General features: G+C 42.9%; 1 protein-coding gene across 1 annotated transcript in view; it reads right to left on the bottom strand.

Moving 5' to 3' along the window:
- SCYL3 (SCY1 like pseudokinase 3) overlaps nt 1–27,222 on the bottom strand; it is a 617,362-nt gene that overhangs the window by 284,083 nt on the left and 306,057 nt on the right. Inside the window, exon 5 of the mRNA XM_069231087.1 lies at nt 12,936–13,047. Coding sequence (XP_069087188.1) covers nt 12,936–13,047 — 112 coding nt within the window. The remainder of the gene's footprint in view (nt 1–12,935; nt 13,048–27,222) is intronic.

Here is a 27,222-nt window from a genome sequence, read left to right as displayed (position 1 = left end):
CTTCTTTTCCTCCTTTTGGGTGGTTTGGGGAAAATCCAGGATTTTACTCTTGCATTCCTGGTCGCTGGGGGGTAATGTGCTTCTTACCTCTGTAGTTTTCTAGTACTCCCAGCTCCCCTCTACACCATTTACTTACCTAGGAGAGGGGGTACCTTGTTTGCATTCCATTTTATTAGTTTATGGTTTGTGCTCCCCCTAGGGTCACTATTGGTTATTGCTATTTGCACTGTTTTCTAACCTTTTCTATGCCGGTTTCTGATTACTAGTGTATGTATTTGGTGAATGATTACTTACCTCCTACGGGTGGGTTACCTGTCTAGTATTTTGTGGTGATTTGTTCTTAAAATAAAGTACCTTCATTTTTGTACAACTGAGTTTTTTCTTTCATGTGCGACAGTGCTGTGTGACTACAGTGGTATTGCATGAGCTTTGCATGTCTCCTAGATAAGCCTTGGCTGCTCATCCACAGCTACCTCTAGAGAGCCTGTCTTCTAGACACTGCCTACACTTCACTTTGAGGTATAAGGTACAAGTACCATAGGTATCCGCCACACACCAGGCCAGCTTCCTACAACATATAACCTGAGTCTTTAATTTCTAGCTGGATACGTTCCAAACACCTCAGCCAATTTCTTTAACAGCTCCCTCCAGATTAGTTGTGGTTACCGCCACATCATCTGCATACGCCAAATCCTTGTAGTTCTCCCGGTAGCAGACGACTGGGTTAATATCTGTGCACGCCTCTAGTTTACTTCAAAAGCCACCTATTGTACAATGCAAACAATATCTGTGAGCAAGGACAGCCCTGCCTCGTTCCTCTAGAAATAGATATTAAGTCAGATTCTAGGCCAGCCAAACGTTGCCGGGCTTAGAGGGCTTTATAAAAACCTTTAATAGCTGTTAAAAAAAAACCTCCTCAATCCCCTTCTATTTCAAAACCTCCCATAAAAAGGCCCAAGAAACACTATTAAATGCCTTCTCGACGTCTACCAAAATAAAGACGAATGGTTTTTGATGTACTTCTTCATGATCAAACAGGGATATAACTCTTCTGATATGGTCTACTCCCCCTCTACCTGGGATAAACCTGTGTTGTCTTCTGCATACTAAAGGAGTAAATACCCTTGCCAATCTACTTGCTAGAATCTTATCATATATTTTCCCATCATAGTTCAACAGTGGTATTGGTCTATACGACCCAGGAACACTTGGAAATCTATATTTCATTTTTAAACCACTATGGTGGCTAATTCCCGGGATGGTGGCATCAGCCCTTGCTGAGCCGTTAAAAAAGTTAATAAAATATCTGTAGTATTGTTCATTGGAACTGTGTATGTTTTCCCTTTTATGTTATCGCCATTTTGTATTTATGTTTTAATTTGGGTGCTCCTATCATCCCTTTTCTGTGGTTCTTTTGTACTGCGCCATAGAGAGATTCTATAATAGAATGTGGGGGAGTGGAGAAGCAGATTGAGGGGATGCTGGAAGTGGTTGGAGTTAATTTATATGAATAAGAATCAGAATAAATATATCTGAATATTTCAAGTATTGTCTTGACTCCTTCGTACTGACGTGCCGCATAAGTCATACTACAATTTGGCGACGATCCAGTTGAGCCATTGCGTCAAAATGCAGCTTTTGAGAGAAACTTCAACACATATAATTGAATACTTGGAAAGGAATTTTGAAAGAAAAGTATTGTGATGATATCTGCTTTGATCTTTGACTTTTTTAATGTTTTGTCTCTTCTTTGGGCCCTTTTTGGTGATTTTATTAACTCGATCGTAAAAGACACTTAAATAAATGCATTCCTTGCGCTGTTGTGAACGTACCACTCTTCGTGCTGCTGTGAACACTACTCCTGCTTAGGATGTGTTGCCATCGCGACGCTTGCTTTGCTACCAAGCATGTTAAAGGAATATAAAGATAAACATTCCCGCGCTGCTGTGAATGCAGCATTCCTCATGCTGCTGTGAACTATACCCCACCTTTCGATGTGCTGCCATTGCGACGCTTGCTTTGATACCAAGCGTGTGCTGCCAAGCGTCAAGGTCCTCCTCGGTTTGCTGCTTACTTTGTGAAGGCTCTGATATTAACACAATCACAGTGTTATCTAAGCACGTATCAGAGTGCGTGTAATCAAGCGTGGTACAAAGATTTACGGACCGCCTTGGAGTCATTAGGATACACATAAAACAAGTGATTGATGGAATCTAGTTACCTACACTGCCTCTGCTTCATCGTTTTTTTTTTTCCGGTCATGTGGATGCTGCGTGAACATCAAGGAAGGACTAAACTTCTCAACTCATCAGAAGGCATTGGAAAAATACTTTTTCTCCTCAACTCGTTTATCATCAGAAAACAGACTATTACTCTACATGATGACATTTTCTGTGTAATTGTTCAGTTTTTTGTGTGTTTTTATTTTAGGTTATTATTTTTGCTAACCTATTTCTTTTTCAGGTATTACCATGCACTTTTCAATACCACATATAAAATGGAAAATAAAACTCCACCCACATTTTTTTAATCTATCCCTGGGGATCCACCCATCCCATGGTCTAAATGGAACAAAGTTTTCTTAACTTAAATAAGTATTTGTGGCAGTAATTTATTGGCTGAAAGGAAAACTTCAGTTTTGCAACATTGTCTAGGAGCAGAAGGGCAGGAAGTTTTGGAAACACTACCATCTATTATTTCCCCTGAGGGTGGAGAAGGAGATACTCCGTTGAATGAATTTGAAATTACATTGCTCAAATTAGACAAACATTATTTACCGAAAATGTCCTTTGGTAAGCGTAAATAAAATGAAGATGAATCAAATGAAGACTCTGTGACAGTGTTATATAAACTACATTATTTATGCAATTTCGGTGAGAGTGTAGATGAACGGATTCGGGATCCATTCATGCCTCAAATGTAAGAGTGACAAAATTAGAGAAGCACTTTGGTCTAAAAGTGATCCCACGTTAGATTAGGTATTAATGATAGCTAAACAAGTGGAACACTCCATGACATGTATTGATGAATTGAAAAAAAGCAAACGATAATTTGCTTAATGTGCAGGCACTTGATGTAAAATCCAAAAGTAAGAATCAGGTGACCACTAAGGCAAAATTGTTGTGCTATAGATGTGGATTTGTCTCTCATCTGGCCAATAGCAAAGACTGTCCCACTCTGAATATTGATTGTAATAGATGTGGGAAGAAAGGACATTTTGCTAGATGCTTTAAGTCTTCAGTAAAATCTAAAACCAAAATTAATTCAATTGAGTGCGAGGAGGAGTGTGATTTCATCCTTCAGGTTGTAAATGATGTCAACTGTGTGTCTAGCATTAATTGTGAGTATCCATCTGACATTGTGGAAGGGAATGGCACTAACATATCGATGATGATGGACTCGGGAGCAAAACTATCGCTTGTTTCTAAAGCCGATTATCTTAAACATTTTAAAGGAAAAGTAATACTTCATGATCCTGATGTTACTCCTTACATCTATGTTGGGAAACCAATTGAATTGAAAAGGTATTTTGATGCTACTATTGTATTTAAAGGAAACAAGACGTTAGAAAAAGTGTATGTACCTGTAGTAGGTGATACCATTTTGCGTTGGCGTCATCAAAAACTGTTGGGAATCATTTTAAATCCTAATTCAGTACCACAGGTGCAGATTAAAAAAATAACAATATAGGGGATGATCTGATGAATGAGTTTTCTGATGTTTTTAACTCCAAAGTAAGATGCATTAAGGGTTACAAACATCGTAATTGTTTGAAAGATGGAGCGCAGCCGATTGCTTGTAAAGTCAGAAGCATTCCTTTTAGTTTGCATGCGAAAATTAAATTGGAACTCAAAAGGTTACAATCGGAAGGCATCATAGAAGAGGTGGAGGCAGCCAAATGGGTTGCTCCGACTGTAGTAGCTATGAAAAGTTATGGTGACATCAGGCTTTGTGTCGATCTCAGGCATCTTAATAGGGCAGAAGTTGAGGATAAATTCCTGCTGCCTAATATTACTGAAATGGTCAGCTCCTTAGGAAATACAAAATATTTTACTATGTTGGGTCTAAGTTCTGCATACTATCAAGTACTGTTATGTGATGAATCCAAATTGTTGACTTCTTTTGTAACTCCGTTTGGTGTGAACAAATTTAACAGAATGCTGTTTGGTCTTTCTTCTGCTGCTTCAGTTTTTCAAAGGCTTATGAATGAGATGCTGGGGGAAATTCATGGGGTCAAGTTTTTTCAGGATGAAATTCTTATTTTCACGGATTCATTGGAAAGTCATATTTTGAAAGTTAGAGAAGGGTTGGAAATCTTTCGGTTGAAGGGTATTAATCTAAAGGGGGAAAAAGCGTGAATTCACTATGTCAGAAATAACCTATTTGGGTTACATCATATCAGCTAAGGGTCTGCAACCTAAGGACGACTTAGTGAAATCCATAGCTAACCCTACCAATCCCAAGAAAAAAAGAGGAGGTTAAAGCTTTTTTTTTTTTTTTTTTTAGAGATGGCAGTGTTTTATGCAAGGTATGTATGAGACTTTGCTAAAAGGTCTTGTTCCATCAGGGAGTAACTCAAAAAAGGAGTGGAATTTCATTGGTCGGAAGAGTGTCAGGAGGAGTTTAATGATATAAAACATGCCTTATCCTCTGCACAATCTCCCAAGAGTTTTCAACCAGGGCTAACTTGTTGTATTATAACCGATGCTTGCGACAAAGATTTGGGTTGTGTTCATAAGCAGATAAATAATGAAAGAGAGATCAATAATGCCTTTGCTTCAAGCACACTTAGGGGAGCGGAAATCAGGTATTCTACTATTGAGAAAGATGCCTTACCTGTTTATTGGGCCATCAAGAAATTTAAACAGTTTTTGTGGGGTGTACGTTTTGTAGTACAGTCTGACCATAACCCGTTGCAAGAGGTTTTTGAAAAAAATTATTTGGATTGTGTATCTTCATGAATGTGCAAGTGGATAGTAGGACTACAAGACGTTCAATTCATTGTTAGATATATTCCTAGGTGTGAAAATAAAACTGCTGATTGCTTATCTAGGATGCGGAGTGAATGTGGGGGATGCTGAAGATGAAGAAACGTCATGGTGGGTTGATGATGAAATCAAAGTCTGTGGTATAACTGATGGTTGTATTTCTGAAAAGAAGTGGATTGAGGAATTAAAGAGATGAAAAATTTATGAAAATCATGGACTTGGTAGTGTCAGGTAATATTTCAGTGAGTCAGGAAAAGAGTTTGTTGTTGTCTAAGAAGATGTGGAATGAGCTTTCTGTGGACAATGGATTAATTTTGAGAGGAAGTAGGTTAATTCCTCCCACTAATTTACGTGAACGTTTAATAAGTCTGGCACATTCAGGTCAACAGGATACATGCAAAACTAAAGAAAGATTAAGAAGCACATATTGATGGCCTGTTATGAACTTGGTAGTAGAAAGAAAAGTCAGAGACAGTGAAGAATGTAAAGTGGGTGACAAAACTTTGAGGACAAGGACTCATCCCATGGTCATAAGGGAGATTCCTAAGGAAGTATGGGAGAAAGTATCCTTGGATATTATGGGTGCGTTAAATTGTGGCTCTGCTTTGAAATATGTAGTAGTCTTGATGGATTCTTTGTCTCGTTGGCCGGAGGTTATGGTAACCTCTGTTGTAATGTCAATGACAATAGTAAAGTTCTTAACTGAAGTGTTTGCAAGAGAAGGAAATCCAAAGAATATATTAACAGATAATGGGTTCAGCTCACATCTAAGTTAATGTGTGATTTTCTTGAGTCACAGGGTATTGTACATAAAAAAATTGCTTTATATCATCCTGAATCTAATGGGATGGTTGAACGGTTTAACAGGACTCTAAAAGAAACCATTCAATTGGCTAAGCAGAGATGGGTGTGAGCTGGATCGAGTTGGGTAAATTGAAAGTAGAAGAATACAGATATACCCCTCACACTAACACTGGTCAACCTCCTTTTGTGTTGTTTAGAAAACGAGTACTGCATACAAAACTAAATCCACCATGGGTTAAGTTGTACTTTAAAGAATACAATGATTGAGAGGAACGGAAAAGAATTGCTCTAAGAAAGGAAAAAAACCTTCAAGAAAAAAGAAAACATATATATGACATATGTAAATCAGGTAAGAGAATAGAAGTGAGGGTGGGTGGGTGATTCAATAAAAAATAAAATTATTAGGGAAAACAAGCAATGAACCTTCACATTTCAGTAAAATATTCAAGATGACAAAGTGTTCAAAGGGGCTGTCAAAGTTGATGATGGTCGCATCGGGAATATGAACAGAGTTGTGAAGCTAAATTGAAGTTTTTGATCTTGGGTATTGCTGTATTTTTTATGTTTTTCTTTTGGTTTGGGGGGTAGTGTCATATTGTTCATTGGAACTGTGTATATTTTCTCCTTTATGTTATCTCCATTTTGTATTTATGTTTTAACTGGTATGCTCCTATCATCCCTTTTCTACTGTGCCATAGGGAGAGATTCTAGAATAGAATATGGGGGAGTGGAGAAACAGATTGAGGGGAAACTGGAAGTGTTGAATATTTTAAGTATTTCCTTGGCTCTCTCATTCCTCCATGCTGTATAAGTCATACTACAATATTGTTTCATATTTTTTAAAAAAATGCTTTAAAAACTCAAGTGACAAGGCGTCTGGCCCAGGAGCCTTCCTTGAGGCCAAAGATATCATGGCTTCATATATTTCTTCCATTCATGCAATTCCATTTGAAATTCTACACTAATCACAGACATTAAAAGTACTGTTTCTTACCAAGAGCCCAAATTGTACTGTATAACACACTAAACAATGTTCAAATGTGCTCCTGGAGCTTCCGCTGGACTAGCCAATGATACTTTGACACCTAGCCAGGTCAAACGAACAACCATCAGGCGGCCAAATGGAAAATAACCTATCTCAGACCAGGTGTGCCAAAAGTACCAGGGTTATAGAGTCTAGAGGCATATGACCCAACTTAGGTGAACCGACAGCCTCCAAATCAGTCCCAAATTGATTTCAATTCTGAAGCACTTGGAACAGATAGCTTCACATCTTCAGCCTTCGGCAAGACAAGTCAAGTACCTGATGCAAATGTCCAGAGGTGACATATGCATTCTGGGGTGCAGACAGATAGCAAAGGTATCTCACTTGCTAACTTAGATCAGTAGACGGAAGGAGCAGATACTCAGTCAGCTCGAGCGACCCTGTGCCTAAATTACAAAAGATAATTTTAACCTGAGTAAGCATTTAGCTATTAGAGAAACTGAACAATAGTATGTCTGTATAATATGAGCTGAGGTCCTCTGAAGTGGACAACTGCATTTTTATGTCTTCGCCTTTCCGTGTACTACCTACATCTACTTTTATGTGTCTACATGCACTCCAGTGTAAATACGTGTTATCATGGTTGAACAGATGTAACAAGCTTGGTTGCAATTATCTTGGCTGAAAAGATATAACATGTTGTGCTCAGATGTGTGCTCAGATTCTTCTATTTGCTACACATTCAGCTGCCATAACAGAGTGGGGTCAAACGTATTTGGCATTAATGCATAGAGATAACTAGTACAGATGTAATTTACGGCGGGACCTCTTATAGGACACTTGACAGAAGAAGAATGACTGTTCATCCATGGAATGCAGCAAAGCATCCCAAACAGTTTTCGAAAGAAAACATACAGTGACTGCCAGTATATAGCCAGGAGAATTATTTGTATTGTCTATTTTAAGGTCTCCAGGCATTACTACTGCTGATGATTTGTTTCAATATTAATTATGTCTAGTGAATTATCCTGTGGCTATTGTGGTTTCTACATTCTTACATTGTCATTAACTTCATGAAATATGTGTAAAGTTTACTGTTTCAATATGTACTAAGACGTCTTTATTTATGTGTTTGTGTATATGGACAACACAAACAACACAGCCCAGTTACATTTTGAATTAGGATGTGATAGAGTATTGATGAGTGTCTGGAGGGCATAGTTGTTTGCTTCGAAATAGCATTTGCCAGGCACTCAACAACTTCAGAGGGTAGTATGTGGCGGCCCATCGAAACACCGCTCTTGAGTGTGATAGGATATTCAGGGATAGATCTATGAACTCAATATGGGCAGAACTGACTTGCACCTCATGGCCAAAATGCGCCCTGATGAGATTAGGAGGATTTAGCTGAGGGATCATCTCTGGGTGCACCTAATAGCAAATCCTCTTCATCTGTACTAACATGAACTTCTCATCTGAGTTGAGGATACTTGAGAACATATCAGAAAAGAAAAAGAGTAGTATATGGGGACAAACTGGGGGACAGCGGCGGCGCGGTCCATGGAGTGTGAGACGCTTAAGCCGGTACTTCGTGGGGAGTGTATGTCCAAGATATATGGCATAGCCCATTAGTTGAGACAGGAGCTCCATGAGGAGGAGGAGAAACGGGCACAGCTTCAGTGTAAAGATCTGTAGACAGTGTCAGGACCGCTGATCACCTGGAAACCCAGCAGAGAGTAGTGGAAGTCTGGAACAGGCTCAACAAATTCAAGAAGATGGATTACAGACAACAGCTATATAGGGGGAGGATAAACCAGGCAACTTGGACAGAGGGAAAGGGTGGTGACCCAGGCAGGTTATCAATACTACACTTCAGCATTACCTGATTACATTGTACAAAAATGGTGAGGGGGTTCTCCCAGGGAGACCGGAGGAGTTCTTACAGCCGTTACAGCTGCCCTGAGTCTCAAAGGACCAGCTGTAGCCATTGGAGGGGAACCTTTCACAGGGGGAGCTGACTGAGGACATAAAGGATTGGCCAGAGGAAAGACACCGGGGTCAGACAGTCTACCTTTGAACTTTATTTTACTTTTGTGGGAACCCTGGCGGACAGGATGCTAGAAGTATTCAGAGAAGATGGAGAAAGAAGGGAATTCCCATCGACCATGTGAGAGCCAGCACCTGAAACGGTTCCAAAGTCAGATAAGGACCCAACAAAGCTGGGGGCATTACGACCTCTGCTATGATAAACACAGTCGTGAAAGTGTTGGATAAGCTACTGGCAAACAGACTGAAGGGGATGACTGGCTCCTTGGTTCATGAAGATCAATGTGGGTTTATTCCTGCCCGAAGCACCCTCATGAATACCAGAAGGCTAACGAATATCATGCATTCTATTCAGAGAATGGAGACAGAGAACACCAAAAAGGTGTTTGATACTGTGTGCTGGCACTAGCTGTGGGCAGTCCTTATGAAACTGGGCTTTGGCCCTAAGTTTTTAGGGTGGGTCAAGTTGCTATACACAGGGATGATGGCTCGGATTCGCTACAAAGGCTATACCTCGGAAAAATGGAGTACAGGCTGGGGTACCCACCAAGGCTGTCCCCTCTTGCCTCTCCTGTTCGCGCTGGCTATGGAGCCAATGGTGAACATCTACGTATTGTGCTAGGTGACTGGAGAGTTCAAGTGGGTACTCGGGGGCACACGGTCTCGCTATATGCAGATGATGCCCTTCTGTATCTATGAAGGCCTCAAGTGGCAGTGCCGATTTTGATGCAGGAGTTGAGGAGTTTTGACAGGGTTTCTGGCCTGAAAGTCAACCCAGACAAGTTGGCCTTCCTGCAGGCCGACGGAACTGCTCCCAACATTGGCGTTATGGTGGAAAATGGACAAGTTCCACTATTTCGGCATACAAATGGCCCACATGCAGCATAAACAATATGAATATTTAACATAAGGAAGTTATTTTCTGGCCTGCGGGAGTTAGTGGAATTCTGGAATAAGTTCCCGCTGTCTGAGGCTGGCCGTGATGCACTTGCAAAAAAATGGTTGTGACCCCTAGGTGTTTATTCGCCCTGCAAAACATACAGAGCGAGATGCCATGGAGAGCTTTCAAAAGCCTTGACAGTATTCTCATATCGCTGGTCTGGGTGGGCAAGCAAAGTAGAGCGAGGCTTCAATTTTTGAAGAGGGATCTGGGCCTGGGTGGGTAGGGATTGCAAGATCTCTTACCTTGAGGAGCAGCTACAACATGCACTTGCTAGCAAGTTTAATGGCAGGCCCACAGCTTGACATATCTAGTCCGCATGTGGTGTCTACGGTGGTGAGGGTGTGGGAGCAAGCAAGCAGAGTAGTGCTGCACATATCCCCTTTCTCCCAGCACTTGCCAATCTGGTGGCTGCAGCCCTTCATAGATATTGACAAATATATGTCCACAGCGAGGTGGCGAGAGGAAGGGTCTGAAACACTTGGAGATCTTTGTCCAGGGGATCAACGCATTACCTTTCAGGAAGCACAGGAGTGTTTTGCTGCAGGTCAATGGCAGTACCTACAATTTGCCAAATTACCAGAAATAGCCAGAGAGATCTGGACGGGTTTTCCAGATTCCCAGCAAAGGTCACAAACACTAGATGCAGTTTTGGATATGGGCTCTCCCTGGCATCTGGTGTCCTTGACTCTATGCTACGCTTAAACAAGATAGACAAAGAACAGTATTCATGGCTAGGCTTAGCTGGGAGGCAAACTAAGAGGGACTCATGACAGACAAAGAATGGGATGAGGTGCGTGCATTAGTTAAGGGTGTATCTAGTAAACGCCCGATTTAAGCTTTTGACTTTCCCTGGAGAGACTACTGAGAATATAACCCAGGAGATCAAATAGGTGCCCTAGGTGCAGCGCCCCTGGAGCAGATTTCAGACACATGAACTGACACTGCCAGAGTTTAGGTGAATATCGGGGAGGAGGGTGAGCAAGCTTCAGAGAGCCATGCGGATAGTGTCAGATGGCAGCATTCGCTGTTGAATATCTTTGCCTGTCCGCAGAAGAAGTGTGTACAGTGTAGAATGACACTTTTGGGGTTGGTCGTCGCTAAACAAAAGATTGTTATAAAATGGCTCTCTCCAACAACCCTGATGACACAGCAATAAAGGAAAGGCATTGAAAAATGACCTATTTCTGAGGAGGGCTCTATGCACAAGGTGAGAGTGGATGAGAGGGTAGAGGATGACTGGGCTGAGATACTGGATGTGATATTGCAGACTGAGGTGAAAGAAGACCCATGGACCTCACATGAATGGACATCAAAGGGCGACAGGACCCAGGAGTGGAGATTGCAAGCACAGTATAAAAATCTGGGGTGAAAGGAGAGGGGGTGAAGCATTATAAGAGTAACCAAGTGGGGGAGGGGGGCTGCTGTTACGGGGGAAGGAGGAAGGGAGCCCCTATACAGATGATCCTGTGTGCTTGTGCCCACGATATTCAAGCTCATACATTGTGCTGTGAGGAGTATGTCTTGTCTTTCTCTACCTGCTAATTGCATTTCTATTGCTTATTTCGTTAATGTAATTTCTTTGCAAACCTTTGAAATAAAGATGATAAAACAAGCAAGAAAAAAGGAGGAAAGGATAAGTGAAACACAGTTCAGTTAAGTACAGCAGTGTACTTAACACATACACCACACATTCCACTCAACTTTAACAGGATAAATATACTGAAAAAATCCACATATGTATATCACTTGTCCAGGGCACTGTGTTGGCTCATGTTAGTTATCAGCACAAGGACCTAAAATTAAAGACATGAATGCCATGTTGTTAAATCAAACAAGCACCTGTGGGGATAACTGAGCACATACAATACTGAGACACCTATACGACTTTAATGTACACTTCTTTAAAAAATACTTCAATTTAAAGATATGTGAATTCAGACAAAAAATGATCTAATCAAAGGCAAGCAGCCACTCACTTATCAGTAAACCATGATAAAGAATTCTAAATGAGAAAAAGTAATTGGAAAAACAAAACATAAAGCAACATCTAGTGGAATGCTAAGATGAAAAAACTCATAAAACTGACAAGATATGTACTGAACACTAGTTTTATGAGGTCAGGTTTATTATTTAAAAAAATAAGGAAGATATGACACAAAATAATTTCTACAGGAAGACCTGGGCACAGATTTCGAACACAAAAGATAGAATGTACTAAAGAATGCTTCATACCATGCCTCTGTAGAGGCAGACTGTAGTGGCTACATCACAAACTGCAGTAAATGTGACAGTTCAGTCCCTGGTGGGCCTTTGCTGGTGCCAAGAAAGCTCTGATATTGCTATTATGTTATCTGAGTACCCAACAGTTCTTTAAGGCAGTCTGAGACAACTAGCATAGGGGCAATCTCTAGGCTTGTGGGTGATGTCACACAATAATGCCTTCTGTTAATGCATCATCACACACATTTAGAGCTCCTGGCTTGGCAGGGCGTGGATGTAATTTTCTAGATGGGTGTGGTCTCTGACTGCATCCACAATGTCCCAATACAACAGACGGCCTCCAGAGTCTTGTACTCTCTCTCTCTCTCTCGCTCTCCCCCCTCTCTAAAAGACTGCAGGTTTTAGACACAGTTTAGTATGGTCACTGGGGGTAGTGTACAGCTGCAAGAATTATTATTGTTTAAGTTGACTGAATTTAAAACCAAACGTGCTGTCATTTCAGGGATTGACCTTTAAAATGAGTAATGACATTTAATCAAATGTGAAAAAAGCCTAAATCTTCACAAATGCCATGTTAGAGCTTGCCATATTTTATGGTATATGAACAAAACCCATACGCATACACTTTTACTGAGAGCAATCATTTAAAAGCCAGTTAAAGCATGGCGAAAATTGGATGACAAATCAACCAGGAAAGAATGGTGTTATGATGCTCAATTCCCACTCTGTCCGAGTCAATCAACGATATCACCAGCGCAGGATAAAACTTACCCATGAGGATAACAAAACGCTCAATTTGAGATTTTCTTCAATGCGATTTCACTAAAATTTAGATTTTTATTTGTTTTCTAGACCAATTAAAAACAATACCCAGATTGATTAATGAATGTTGTGAATGAATATGTCAAAGATAAGCTAAAACAATGATCATGATATAGAACTCCATCACCTGAAAAATTCATTGGACAGCAAACTCGAAAGAGGGGGTCGACATGCTGGATCTGGATTCAGGAGAGTGCTGTTCAATGTGCACCGAAACTGTGACACAAGATCTGTTGTGGCTTAAAAAAAGAAAAGAAATTGACAGCCTTAATTGACATTCAATACCATCACTGAAAAGAAAATGGATGCCTGCAGCAATTCCAATCACATATCATCCAAAAAGTATTATTGTTTAAGTAACAAGCACAGCACTGACAAAAGCTGTAGATTCATACCGAGAAGGTCTGGAGCATGTGGATGCTGTAAAAGTTGCTAATAATCTGTGGCTTGTTTCTTATATTCTAATGCATCACTGCCTTATTCCCCCTTCCAATTCGGTACTTTCCACTACTCTCTCCCTAGTGTGTTTTAGTTCAAAGTCCAGACCACTGAAGCTACCAATGAGAAGAGTTAAGAAGCACATTTTATGGGACAATTATAGTTATACAGTATTGGATCTTTCATAGATACACATACTTGAATCTCTCTAGTCATTGACTTAGGAGTCCCACGGTATCCTAAAAAGCAGTACATAGCAATAACCAAACTGACCATACAGTTTGCAATGCAAAACAGGCCCAAATTTGACCGATTGTCCATGTCATTATATAAGATGGACCAAACTTGAATCACAGTTAATTAGGTGACAGCACTCCCAAGAGAAGCTCCTTTCCTCAGATTTTCACCGCATGTTGAGTGTGAAGGGAGTCTCTCCGAGCTCTACTCAGGTATTTTCCACAGTTTATTCTTCAGAGAAGGCTTGGATTTTCTTATTTTAAAAAATTATGTCAGATTCTAAAGGCCTCTTTCGTCCCTGCAAGACCTGTGGGAAAAAGAGAGTTCATGTGGATGATCCACATAAAAACTATGCCTTCATCACACTCATAAGGCAAAAGGACTGTAAGATCTGTCGTACTTTTCCACCAAAAACTCTGAGAGACAGAGAGGGAAGATTGTTATTGTGGCTACAGAAAACCAAATATCAGAGAACATCATCTGATGAGGACAGTGACTCTGAGGCGAGCAGGAAGTCCCTAAAAATGCATCATCACTCTAAGGAATCCAAAAAGAGTGAAAGGGAAAAGCAACCCTCTTCAGAAGTAGCTTCCTCTGCTCCGGCTACCCCCTGTAAGCTACTTTTTCTGGGATCCTTATCTACCGTCCCCCTGGCACATATGCAAGCTTTTTAGATGCCTTACCTGACTCAGTGGCAAGTCTTATCTGTAAAACTCCGAATTTAACTATACTTGGAGATTTTAACATTCATATTGACAATACAGATTGCCCCTCTGCCAAATCACTTTTAGCCTCGTTGGCAGCACTAGATCTCACTCAGTACACCACTGGACCCACTCACCATAAAGGCCATACTATTGACCTCATCTTCAGCAATATATCTGATCTTTCTATTTCAAATCCTCTACCTCTTATCTGGACAGACCACTATCTTCTGTCATTTACACCTGTTTACAATATTCCTTCAGGTGTTCAAATCACTACAAAAACTACAGGTCGTCAATGGCCTAAACTTGTGCCAGAGGATTGGCGTAACACCCTTTTCTCCTCATCCTTAAACTATCATGACTCTCACCACATCAATGAAGGGTCCTTCAATAATTGGATTTCTACCTTCCTAGACTCTATTTTGCCCATTAAGAAGAGACCAATGAAACCTATGCACAAGATTAATACTTGGTTCTCTTCTCTCCTGCTAGAAGAAAAAAAGAACTGCAAAAAGCTGGAAAGAATTTGGAGGAAAAACTATAGTGCTTTCTCCAAGGAAACGTATAGACAATCTATTATGAGCTATCATCATAACATTAAATTAGCTCATTCCTCTTACTATAGCACCAAAATAGAGCAATCAGCAAACTCCCAGAAAAAGATTTTCCAGATCTTCAAAGAACTTACCCTTGTACCCTCTAGTGACTCACCTATAGAGCCCTCAATCGAACACAGTAATAAGTTAGCAGTTTATTTTCAGGAAACAATTACCAATATATACTCTTCTTTTCCTACTACCTCCAATCAGGAATCCAAGAACGATCAGGGTGCTAACATTCAGCAGTCAGGGATCTCATTTGCAGCTTTCCAGCCCCTAACTGATACATTGGTAACAAACCTTCTTATCAACATTAAGTTAGGATCACCTCTTGACCCTGCCTCTCAGGTCTTTTTGGCGCTAGTTTCTGATACCATTGTTCCGTCATTGACTAGGATTCTAAATCACTCTTTATCTACAGGATCTCTGCCACAATCTTTTAAACATGTTATTATTAAACCTCTTTTTAAAAAAACTAAACTTGAGCCTATTTTACTTAGCAACTATATGCCCATTGCCCTTCTTCCCATTTCAGCAAAGATTCTGGAAAAACATGCTAATAACCAATTGACCTGCTTTCTCGAAAACAATGAGCTCCTTTATTCAACACAAATGGGATTTAGATCCCAACACAGCACCGAGTCAGCTCTCGTGTCAGTTATCGAGTCTACTCGGCAATTTCTAGATCAGGGAGGACATGTAGCTATTATCCTACTGGACCTCAGCGCTGCCTGCGACACTGTGGATCATAATATCCTCTGTCATAGGCTCTCCAAGATAGGGATAGAGGGCACTGCACTAACTTGGTTCTCCTCTTTTCTCACAGGAAGAACCTTCCAAGTCTCAGACTGTTCTTTCCTATCAGACACCTTTCCCTTGACATGTGGCGTACCCCAGGGTTCGTCCCCGAGCCGTACTCTCTTTAACGTTTCTCTCTTTTCTGTGGCCAAAGTAGTGAAACCTTATGACCTCTCAGTGGTTACCTACGCAGACGAAACTCAATTGATAGTATCCCTGTCCAACACTAAGGCTCCTTTTTTAACTAACCTATCCTTATGTCTGGCGGATATTGGTAATTGGATGAACCGGTCTAAATTGAAACTTAACAATGGGAAATCAGAGGTGATGTTTGTGGGCAATGGTGTCCCCTCAATCCCCTTGGCAATGTACTCCGAGGCCTTCAGCAATCTTCCTCCCCCAAGGAACACATAAAGAGCCTTGGTTTCTGGCTCGACCCCCGTCTAACCATGGAACAACAGTCTAAAAAGATCTCTTCTTCTTGCTTCGGTCTCCTGAGAACCCTCAAGAAGACTCTTAATTCCCTTTTCCTCAGTTCACCAGAATATCCTGTTAAGAAACTTCAGGTTGCGCAGAATGCGGCCACCAGGCTTCTTATTAACCTACCAAGACACCACTCTGCCAAGCCAGCTCTAGCTGCGCTTCACTGGCTACCGATCAAACAACGGAATCACTTTAAAGCTTTATGCATGACCCACAAAGCCCTGCATCATAAAGGTCCTCTTTTCCTCAGGCAAAGCATTCTCTTTCATGTTCCCACCAGAACGTTAAGATCGTCCACCTCCTGGTTAGTACACACAGCACGATTTAAGAGGTCTTTGTGGGGAGGAAACTCCTTCTCCGTAAAAGCAGCACAGCTCTGGAATGCTCTTCCTTTAGAGCTTCGGCAAGAACCCTCAGAACGTCTGTTCTGGAAAAAACTCAAAACTGTTCTTTTTCCGAGCTAATCCCTCTGGTAGTCTACTTTTTTGCCTCAGGAGCGATCACCTTCCTTCAGCGCTGGGAGGCCCTAGGGTAGCCATGTGCTCTATAAATTTCCAAAACTAAACTAAACCAAAAGGGGCACAAATCTACGGTTCTTCTGTCATCAAGAAGAAGTCATCGTCGACGGCAACATCGTTGATGACTACCGTCGTCACTGTATCATCGACGAGACCATCAGCATCGACGACAACGATATTCTCCACTCTGGGGCCAATTTCCTCTGCGAGGCCCTCGGAGATGTCCAAGACTTCACCGGATGCGTCGTCGACGGCATCACCTCTAGTGACGCTCCCATCATCGACACTGCCATCGTCTACACTCCCATCGATGTCGTCTACACTTCCGCTGTCGATGCCTCCGTCGACAGTTCCTCCATCGACGGTTCCTCCGTCTACAGTTCCATCGTCGACGAGCATCAAAATTAGAACCTACCACAAGCCTACCATGACTTATGCGACAAACATTTCACCTCTTCTTCCAAGTCACCTTTTAGACATGGAGGACTCGGATGTGGAAGGACCTTTCGGAAAGGCTCGTAGTCCCTCGGAGCTCCATGCGATATATCAGGACGAGGAAGACGAATACTATGACGATCAGACTCAACAGGTTGAGGGATACTATTGCCAACCCTCTACTCAAAAGTACGCAGAACACCACTATTATACGGACTACTATCGTCCACAGGAGCAGGCGGTTATGCCTCGTTCACTTATAGAGGATCTTCAGAGCATGCTGGCGGACTATAGAATCCGCTTTCTTCCACAGACAGAAGTACTACCATCTACTCCGCCAAACACAACTTCTGTTCTGCTCCTAGACACGCCACCTCCAATGACACCCAAAATGATGCCACCCCCTTCATGCTGTTCCTCCGCCTAGAGATGATCCTTCTACATCGGATGACAAAACTAGGGAAGAGGGTAAATTACCACGTCAACATGAAGAATGGTAGGATTATGTTATCCCTACCCCATCCCCACCTCAATATCCTACAGAGGACTCCCCTCCTCAAGATATTGGGGGTTTCACACGATTATGGAAAGAGTAGCGGAGAGGTTTCATTTACCCATTACAGTAAAGCATTCTGATTGCTTCTTGTACGACTTCAAGGACCAAGCATGAAAATCGATAAGATCAATTCCTATCATTGATCATTTATGGTAGGAGGGTGTCAGGATAAAAAAAAAATCCTGCTACGGTGCTAGAGGTCCTTCCACGGATCGATAAGAAATACAGGGCTCCGGATGATGCTCCTGCATGTCTCACGGGCCATCCTCAGCCAGACTGTGATATCACAAGCTGCACAGAGGCGTTCTAAGAATCCAGCAAAACCCATCTCAGTGCCACCTGACAGGGTGGTCGACGCCTTGACACGATTGGGAAAAGGATTTCTCTCATGCTGACCGTTGCGGTACGAGCTGCTAATACCTTAGCCATCTAAGCACGGTATGACAGGCAGATGTGGTCAGAGATTAAGCCTTTCCTGGCTCTCATCCCTGAGGAGCAGAGGCAAGAAGCTGAGAAGATTTTACAGGAGGGGAAGCACGCCTCTTCTGAGATTATTGATAATGCCATGGACATAGCCTCAACCAGATTTCCGCAATTGGCAGGCGCTACCATTCTGGGACGCCAAGGATGGCTGGACATGGCATATGCCAGAGACATGCTTTTGGGCAAGCATATAGATGAGGCTCTTCTTGCCATTAAAACTGACACTGATACCGCTAAGTCCCTTGGTTCTTTATAATATAGGAAACTGCCTTTCCAAGGGGAAAGGGGGCGTGGTCCTTCCTCCTACAGAGGATCATATATCCGTTCTCAACAGTTTCAGCCGTACCAACAATACAGACTGCCACAATCGTTTAGACAACCAATGACAGCTGGTTTCTCCAGACAGGTGCCCGTAGAAAATCTTCTCATCAGCCCAGAGACACAGGTCGTAAACAATGACCCTTCAGTAGTGCCAGCTAATCTCCTATCCCAACACCAGGTGGGAGCGAACATAACCAGATATCTGCGCAATTGGAAGTCTATCACCTCGGACCAATGGGTTTTGAACATCGTGGCTTACGGCCACACCCTAGAATTCACTGTCAGGCCACCAACCACCCCCGAAAGGGGTGCATTCCCCTCATCTTCACTTATTGAAAAAGAAAGTCCAGTTGATGCTTCTCAAGGGAGCATCCTATGGCTTAGAGAGGCAGAGGATTTTATTCCAGTTTTTTCCTTGTGCGAAAGAAATCAGGGGAATGGAGAGCTATTCTGGACCTTCGGCATCTCAACCTACCTTTGCAAACAAACTTTCAGAATGATCACTCTTTCAGACATATTGAACCTCCTGAACAGTGGAGACCATATGACATCTCTGGACCTGGAGGATGCTTATTTTCATATTCCCATCCATCCCAAGCATTGCAGATACCTCCGTTTTACAGTGGCTGGCACTCACTATCAGCTTTGAGTCCTAACCTTCGGACTCAGCTCCACGCATATTCACCAAGTGTATGGCACCAGCAGCAGCTGCTCTCAGGCAGCAGGGTCACCAGGTATTCCCATATCTGAGCGACTGGCTCCTCAAGGCACCCACCAAACAACAAACTGTAGCAGCAACAAAGGCTTGTACTGCACTTTTTAAAAGACTGGGTTTCACACTCAATGTCACAAAATCCTGTACAACGCCCACTCAGTGGATGATTTTTTTCTGAGCAATTCTGGACATGTAGATGAGCAAAGCTTTCCTTATGCAGGAACATCAGCATCGTCTAACATCCCTGGCACAAACAATATCTAAAAGAAGGTCCGTTTCAGTGAGGTCGTACAAGTCGCTCCTGGGTATGATCTCTTCCACCATCAATCTGGTGCCACATACGCGTCTCGAAATGAGATTGTTACAAAAAGAATTGCAGATTCAGTGGAACCAACCACAAGGTTAGTTTGAAGATCGCATTCGGGTAACACCAAAAATTATAAGGGCGTTGGGTTGGTGGACTTGCCAGTCTCATCTTTCTCAAGGTCTCAAGTTCATTCCGTTAGTCCCAGAATTTATTATTACCACAGATGCTTCCATGGAAGGTTGGGGAAAACACCTCCAATATCTCCAAGTTCAGGGAAAATGGTCAGATCGCCAAAGGCTTATGAACATCAATAGCCTAGAACTCAAAGCCATTTTCTTCACATTGCAAGCGTTCCTTCCAAAGATAGAAGGTTCTCGAGTGCTGGTACGGACAGACAACACAACCAGCATGTATTATATAAACAAATAGGGAGGCACGAAGTCTTTAACACTTTCACAAGAAGCCCAGGAACTATGGGACTGGCTTACAAGACACAACATTTCTATGACAACCAAGCATGTTCCAGGGGTGCGCAACACGCTGTCGGACGCACTCAGCAGAACCCACAACGATTGTCACGAATGGGAGCTGAATCAAGTTCAGCTAGACAACAATTTCGTGACATGAGGGAAGCCAGCCCTAGACCTATTCGCAACGAACAGCAATGCCAAATGCCGATTTTACGCAAGTCAGTAGCCCCTACCAAGGTCTTGGGGAAATGCCCTTTTGATGTGATGGTCCAGGATCTTTCCGTACGCTTTTCCCCCATCCCATTGATCCCCAGGGTTATAGCCAAGATGAAGAGGGAACCCTGTCACCTAATACTAATCGCTCCCAAATGGGCCCCAGCAATGCTGGTACGGGGAGTTTCTTCTGATATCGGAAACTGCAGCAATACGCCTTCCTCCAATCCCAACGCTACTTTCAATGCCTCGGGTCAGATTCTACATCCAGATCCAATGTCACTACACTTGCATGCATGGATCCTGAATTCTACGAGTTTCAGTATCTTAACATAGACTCAGAATGCAGAGTGTCTAACGGTAGAGCAATCAGCACAAACAAAACAATTCGACTCAAATGGAAGAGGTTCTGTTGTTGGTGTCAGGGGCACAACCTACACACTTTTGAGGCTTCTCCAGAGCAGATTCTACCATACTTGTTGCTATTGGCAAAATCTGGGCTTATGCATAAGGTGCATCTGGCAGCAATTTTGACATACAGGCGTTCTTCGGATACGGCCTCTCTTTGTTCGTCACGTCTGATTAAGCAGTTTATGAGGGGTCTATTCAAAGTTTTTCCTTCAGTAATGTTACCACTACCTGAATGGCACCTTAATGTGGTGCTCTCTCAACTAACGAAGCCTCAGTTCGAACCCATACATAAAGCGGATCTTAACTTCCTCACTTGGAAGGTAGCTTTCCTTCTAGTGATCAAGTCCACCAGAAGGGTTAGTGAAATTCAAGCCTTCACAGTACAGCAACCTTTTCTGCGTGTCACGAACAATTTAATCATTCTCAAAACAAACCCAAAGTTCATTCCTAAAGTTCCTTCTCAATTTCATCTGAATCAGCCAGTTATTGTCTGAACATATTTTCCTAATCCGACATCTCCTGCAGAAATGTCCCTCCACACATTGGATGTGAAGGGATGTCTTAAGTTTTATCTTCAGCAAACTAAGACTTTTTGCAAATCTGATCAAGTATTACTTTCCTATGGACCTGGGCGTCTGGGTTCCTCAGTGACAAAGGCAACGATAGCTAGATGGATACTGGCAACTGTTCAATTCTGCCACTCTGCAGCAGGGAAACCCCTACAAAGGCGACCTAAGGTGCATTAAACAAGAGCAGTTTCAACCTGTGCGGCTCTGTTTGCTAGGGTGTCGCTCTGTGCTGCTACTTGGAAGAGTAGCCACTCCTTCGCGCAGCACTATTTCCTTCAGGCTACCCATAAGACAGATGTGGCCGTGGGCCAAGCAGTACTCCGTCACCTGTTCCAGTAAAGGTGAGACTCTTGGTAATGTAGAATTTGATTTTTCTATCATTATTATTATTATTGTTATTTTAAATCTCTTGTTCTTGTATTAATCTGATTTTTTCTCTTCAAGTTCGACGCCTATGCTTTCGCCATAATATTGATCTGTATGCTTACTAACCTCTGTTTAAAAAAAAAAAAAAGAGAGGGCGAGAAGAGAGTTCATATGTATAAGTATATCAGGAGTAAGAGAGAAAGGGACAACGCAATGTTTTTCATTCCCTCCACCCATGTTAATGTTACGATACTGCTTGCTACTTAGATTCAAGCATGTGAATCTATGAAAGATCCAATACTGGATAAGAAATTAGTTATTTACCTGTAACTGCAGTTCGTAGTTAAAATGACCATCTTTGCCAGTATTGTAATTTGGGGGATGAACAAATGATACATTAATTACTCCATGAAACATGAATTCCTACAGCTTCCACTCGTACCCTAATTTTTGGATGAAACACCTCAACTGAAAGGTACATACAGTGGGAAGAGGAGAAATGCTGCAACTGTGGTCTTACTCATTTGGAAAACGAACCTATTGCTCTTGACCAAAAGGGTGGAACACAATGCAGATAACAAAGATTTTTTGCCTTTCTAGCCTACACTACACAGAAGAGAAAGAAATCTCACTTCTAACTGCTCAAGAAAGGGACTTACGGTTTCTTGAAAGGTATTAACCAAAAAAAGAGTTACTCTATTAAAGGTCTCATCATCTGCACAATTGTTTTCTAGAAAGAAAACATACATTTTGTCTGTTAATACATTGACCCATCTATTTAGTAATCTAGCATATTCTGGGAGTGTCAGTCTACATTTGCTTTAAATGAACCAAGAGATACCAGACTGCAGAAAGCTGCAACCTAAAAACCTAGACTGTGAAGACTGTAAGCAGTGACAAGAAGTCATCTGGTCACTCCAGAGAAGGAAAAATAGTAGAGGCTGCCACTGGGCACATGCTCAACCAAGAAAGGGATATATAGGAAGAAGCAAGGGACGATGACACAACAGTTTATTTTAACCTGGACACAACGTTTGGCTACCTGGTTCTGATGAACAAGAGAAATTACTACTAGGAAAAATATGCAATCTTCTTTTATTGCCCTCATTAATTTGAAACGTGGGTGCATGGCCTCAGTTTTTCAGGCTGCAAGCAAATATCGGTTGCAATTTCCCGAAGAAGAGCTTTAGCTTCTGGTATCACAAACTAAACGGGTGCCGTACGGGCAGTACATTAAGAGAAAAGTACAAAAAGCATTTGCAATTGGGGCACAGCAACTTTGGTAATTTGTAAACCTACCAGTCGGACCTCCAAAACTAATAGGCAAAGTAATAGGAGGTCAGTGCAATACTTTCACACAATGCAGCAGCAATAAGCAACATACAACGGGCTGTGGGTGTCTATGAAGTTAGTAAGCAATGCTGCAGGGGCATGCATCATAATATAAAGCATTCAGAATAACACAGCCTCTATACCTCAGTCAGGTCCTTCGGTAGAGGTACTGCATTAGTCACAAGTAATCTGTCAGGTGGAGAGAACTGTGCTGTTCTCCTGTCTCTTCATCAGGGACCTTAGAAAACTACCTTCTAAATTGGTGTAGGACTGGAACACCAATGTGCAGGAGTCATTTTGAGGTTGAGCCTACCAGATAAGGCAAGCAGTCTGGTTGCAAAAGAGGCACCTGGACTTACTAAGAAATTACAGGAGCTTACATCCCATTCACAGGTTACCATCTGTGGCTTTACTGTCACTTTAATGTCACTCTCATTTGATTTCTTCTTATTCAATGGGTTTCCTGTTCCAAGCATGTCCATCTTGTGATTGTTCCTCACCTTGAGCATAGTCTCCGCCATCTTTCTGATTAGCTAGCTTCTACCCTTCCACAACTCAATTTTAGGAAAACAACTTTTTTGTAAGCACTTCACTTGAGTTTACCTGTTTTCCAGCTCTGTGCCTCGCATCCCCACACTGTGTTGCTGTCTCTCTCGTGTTGCAAGTTCTCTCTCGTGAGCTTTCTACCAACCAAGTTCCCTGCCTCTTCTGCACAGTGCTGCTTTCTCACTTGGTTGTGCCTCCCACCACCCCAATGTTGCTGACCCTAATGTGTTGCATATTCCCTCCCTCCCTCCTGTTGCTTCCCCCATTGCTCTATTGCCCCCCACACCTGATTTATTATTTTTTGAGGAGGGGGTAGGACTAGACAAAGTTGCTACCGGCTTCCTGAATTTAACAAAAGTGCTTTCTCACCACTTATCTAAAATTACCAATCGAACTCTGAATAGTAATTAAAAAAAAAAAAATGTGTCTACATTATTTTGAAGGCACAAATGTGTAATGGCACATGCACACATCATGCATGCGCATGCCTCCATCGAGAAAATGTAGGAGCTGTGTCATCAAGTACTTTAAAAAAAAAAAAGAATTCAACACTTTTGGCCACACTGCATAGTTTCTTCCTGATACTGTAAAGCATTGACAAACGTTAATTGGCAAAGACTAAGGATTATGTTTTATTTACTTTTTTATTTATTTAAAATGCATTTCTGGTCGTCCACATGCAGGTCAATTCCACCGGTCCCTTTCACTCACATTTTGAAGTAATTCAGTTTAAGAAATGCCATTTTGCTTTTTAAGGCATTCTGAGTGCGTAACAAAATTAACTTGCGACAGTGGTAAATAACTGTCACACACTCATTTTCATGTGCCTCGTTATTTTTTACTGGGGCTTGAAAACATCCTACAAGGTAAACATTTCAAAAGTCGACTTCATTAGCATTTTATTTCATAGATGAATTTGCACAATGTAAGCTTTCACCATGTCTAGATAATGGAAAACACTCAACTGTGAATGTACTTCATCGTAGTAAAAGAAGCAGTTAAAAGGAGATAGAGGGAAATTAAGAGCCAGAAAAGAAAAGCCACAAAATGGCTGCACACGGTCTTTAAGGGACCCCTGTACCTTTACATGCCCTCTCCAATGCGGTGAACCACTTGTGAAAATCATCCCCAACCTTGTAAGGTGGGACAATCTTACTTAGGTTCCTGGAGTCATAGGAGTCCTCCCTGACTCTTGGGTTCCCTAAAGCTGTTGCTGCCACCATGGGGTATTAGCTCCAAATTCTTCCTTTCCCATTCCACTGCTAAGGCCTCCTATCTAGGGCTAACTGTTGCTGCTGCAGCTTCAGTCTGGCCTTTTCTAGTCTCAGTTTGCTGAACTCCCTATCTAGGGACTCCTCCATGAGCTAGAGTGGTTAGTCTCATCAGATAGTGCTGAGACAAGGGTATGGGCAGATGAGGAGGATCTACCCTTCCTCCTGGAGATCCTTTGCAGCAACCCCCTGGGAGTAGAAGTGGACCTACTGATGCCCCCCTCACTGCCATGAGTGCTCTCTACAGGACTGGTGTGTTGCTTAGTTTTTACCTGCCCCTCTCCAATGAAATCTAGGTCTACCCTTTCTAAGACTGGAGGGACAGTCTCTACCTCCTGCTCTTCCTGGCCTGCAGTGCTCTGGCTATCAGGTGGGAGGTGCAATCCTAGAAGAGATTTGTTGGGATTTCTCCATCTTCAGCTTCCTAGTAGAACACATCTCCCTCAATTCCTGAAAAGTGAGACCCTCAGACAGAGTCCTGTGTTTTCTGAAGACCTTTTTCCCTAGATTATTTTGGGGGCACCTTCCTACTTTAAGTAGCTATACTTTCTAAGAGTTTAGAGAGAGGGTTACGCCAGACCCCCAACTTACCTAAACTAGAAGTCCAGTGATCTTAACTACCAAGTGTAGTGTAATCTAGAGAGTAGTGGTGGACTTTCCTGTGGAACGTTACCAGTGACAGAGTGGTAGGGCAATTGCAAGTGTCTTATCCCACCGGTGCACCAACTATGGTGTTTGCACCTTGTACCAGGTCAAGGCAACCCCTATTAGCTAGTGAAAAAGGTGTCTATGAAGCCAAGGCTCTCTTGGTGAGCAGCCAAGGGTGGATGAGGGCTCGGGGGGTTGTCAAACCATATACTAAAATAGTGGAATGCGAAGTTAGGTCCCACACCCAAGAATGTGGAGTACTTAGAAGGGAGATGGAAGTACTTGGCACCTTAAGAGGCGTTGATGACCCCCAGCGGCCAGGAGAGCAGAGGTAAATTACCTGGTCTTCCCATAGACTAACAAGGGGACTTGGAAAAGGACTTTTGCAAGATCAGGACCAGTCAAGTGGAACCCAACAGTGGGTTCAGGAAGAAGAGGACCTGTAAAAGAATGGAACAGAGTCCAGTCCAAGCAGGCGTGTCCATGTGGGGCAGGAGCCACAACCCACCCTTCTGTGGATGAAGATCTGGGTCGACAGTGGAAGATGAAGGTCAGCCGTGGAGCCCAGGAGCTGAGGATGAGTCCCTGAAGTCATGCAAAAGCTGTCCCACACCGGATGCAGAGTTGCAGTCGGGTCAGTGGTCAGAAGGACCACGAACAAGCCTTGGCAAGCACAAATCCAGGCATAAGAGTATTTGCAGAGCTGAAGAGGACCAGCAAGGTCCAGGGGATTCGACCCTCGGTGGAGAGTCTGGATTGACCCTCACCAGTCGGGAGAGCCAGAAGAAGCAGTCATAACCCCCACAGGCAACCCACTGGTAGTAGGAACATAAGGTGCAGTGATCAGTGATCACACATGGAGAGGAGTCCCACGTCACTGGAGTAGCAGAGGAGAGACTGTCCTTGCAAGGATGAAATGCTGGAGGATGGGGCTACTTGGAGTCTGAAGATTCCTCGGGGGCAGGAGTCAACAAGACTTGGTTGCTACAAGTGTTGCACTGCATAGGGATTCTCTCCTGCAAAGAGAGGCAAGGGTTCAACGTCTCCCAAGTTGGACAGAAGGCAGAGAGGACAAAGAGGACCACTGAGAACCATCACCGGAGTTGTAGGATCCACGCAGTTCTTGTGGAGAGCAGATCCCAGCAGCCCGACGTCGTTGCCTTAGGTGCCTGCGGATGCAGGGGAGTTACTCCTTCACTACAAAGGAGATTCCTTCTTGATTCTTTGGTGCAGCCGAAATCTCACCAATCCCAGAGGATTAACAGCCGTGGAAATGTTGCAATTGCTGGTAAGAGTCGGAGAAACAATGTTGAAAGGCAAGGTTGCCTCGGCAGTTGCAGGATTGTTTGGTTCCTGTGAAGTTCAGCAGTGGTTCCAGTGGCCAGGAACAGAAGAGGTTGATGCAGAGGAGTCCTGGTTGAGTCTTGCATGCTGAATCTGGAGACCCACCCACAAGGGAGTCCCTAAATAGCTCTAACAGGAGGCTTGGTCACTCTGCAGGGTGACCACCTATCAGAGTGTGTCACTGACGTCAGTCACCTGTCCTGACCAACTAGATGGTCCTGGGGTATCGGCACATCTTCTTTCCAAGATGGAAGAATTGAGGGGACACCTGGAGGAGTTCTGGGCACCACCCCTGTGGTGGTGATGGACAGGGGACTGGTCACTCTTCTTTCCTTTGTGTAGTTTTGAGCCAAAGCGGGGACCGGGGGTCCCTGGACTGGTGCAAACCAGATTATGCAAGGAGGGCAACAAATGTGTCCCTCAAAGCAAACCGGTGGTGTGGGGAGGCTACCCCTCCCCAGCCTTGTAACACCTATTTCCAAGGAAGAGGGTGTTGCATCCCCTTTCCCACACAGAAATACTTTGTTCTGCCTTCCCCTGCTTCAGCTGGTCAAGCCGCAGGAGGACAGAAACCTGTTTGAGGGGCTGCAACAGCATGGGCTGCTCCCAAAACCTGGAAGACTGGTAGGAGCAATAATGCGGGGTCC

The sequence above is a fragment of the Pleurodeles waltl genome, chromosome 4_2, assembly GCF_031143425.1.
Source record: "Pleurodeles waltl isolate 20211129_DDA chromosome 4_2, aPleWal1.hap1.20221129, whole genome shotgun sequence".
Taxonomy (NCBI): domain Eukaryota; kingdom Metazoa; phylum Chordata; class Amphibia; order Caudata; family Salamandridae; genus Pleurodeles; species Pleurodeles waltl.
Note: the sequence above shows the minus strand (reverse complement) of the source record. Positions and strands in the feature narration are given on the sequence as shown.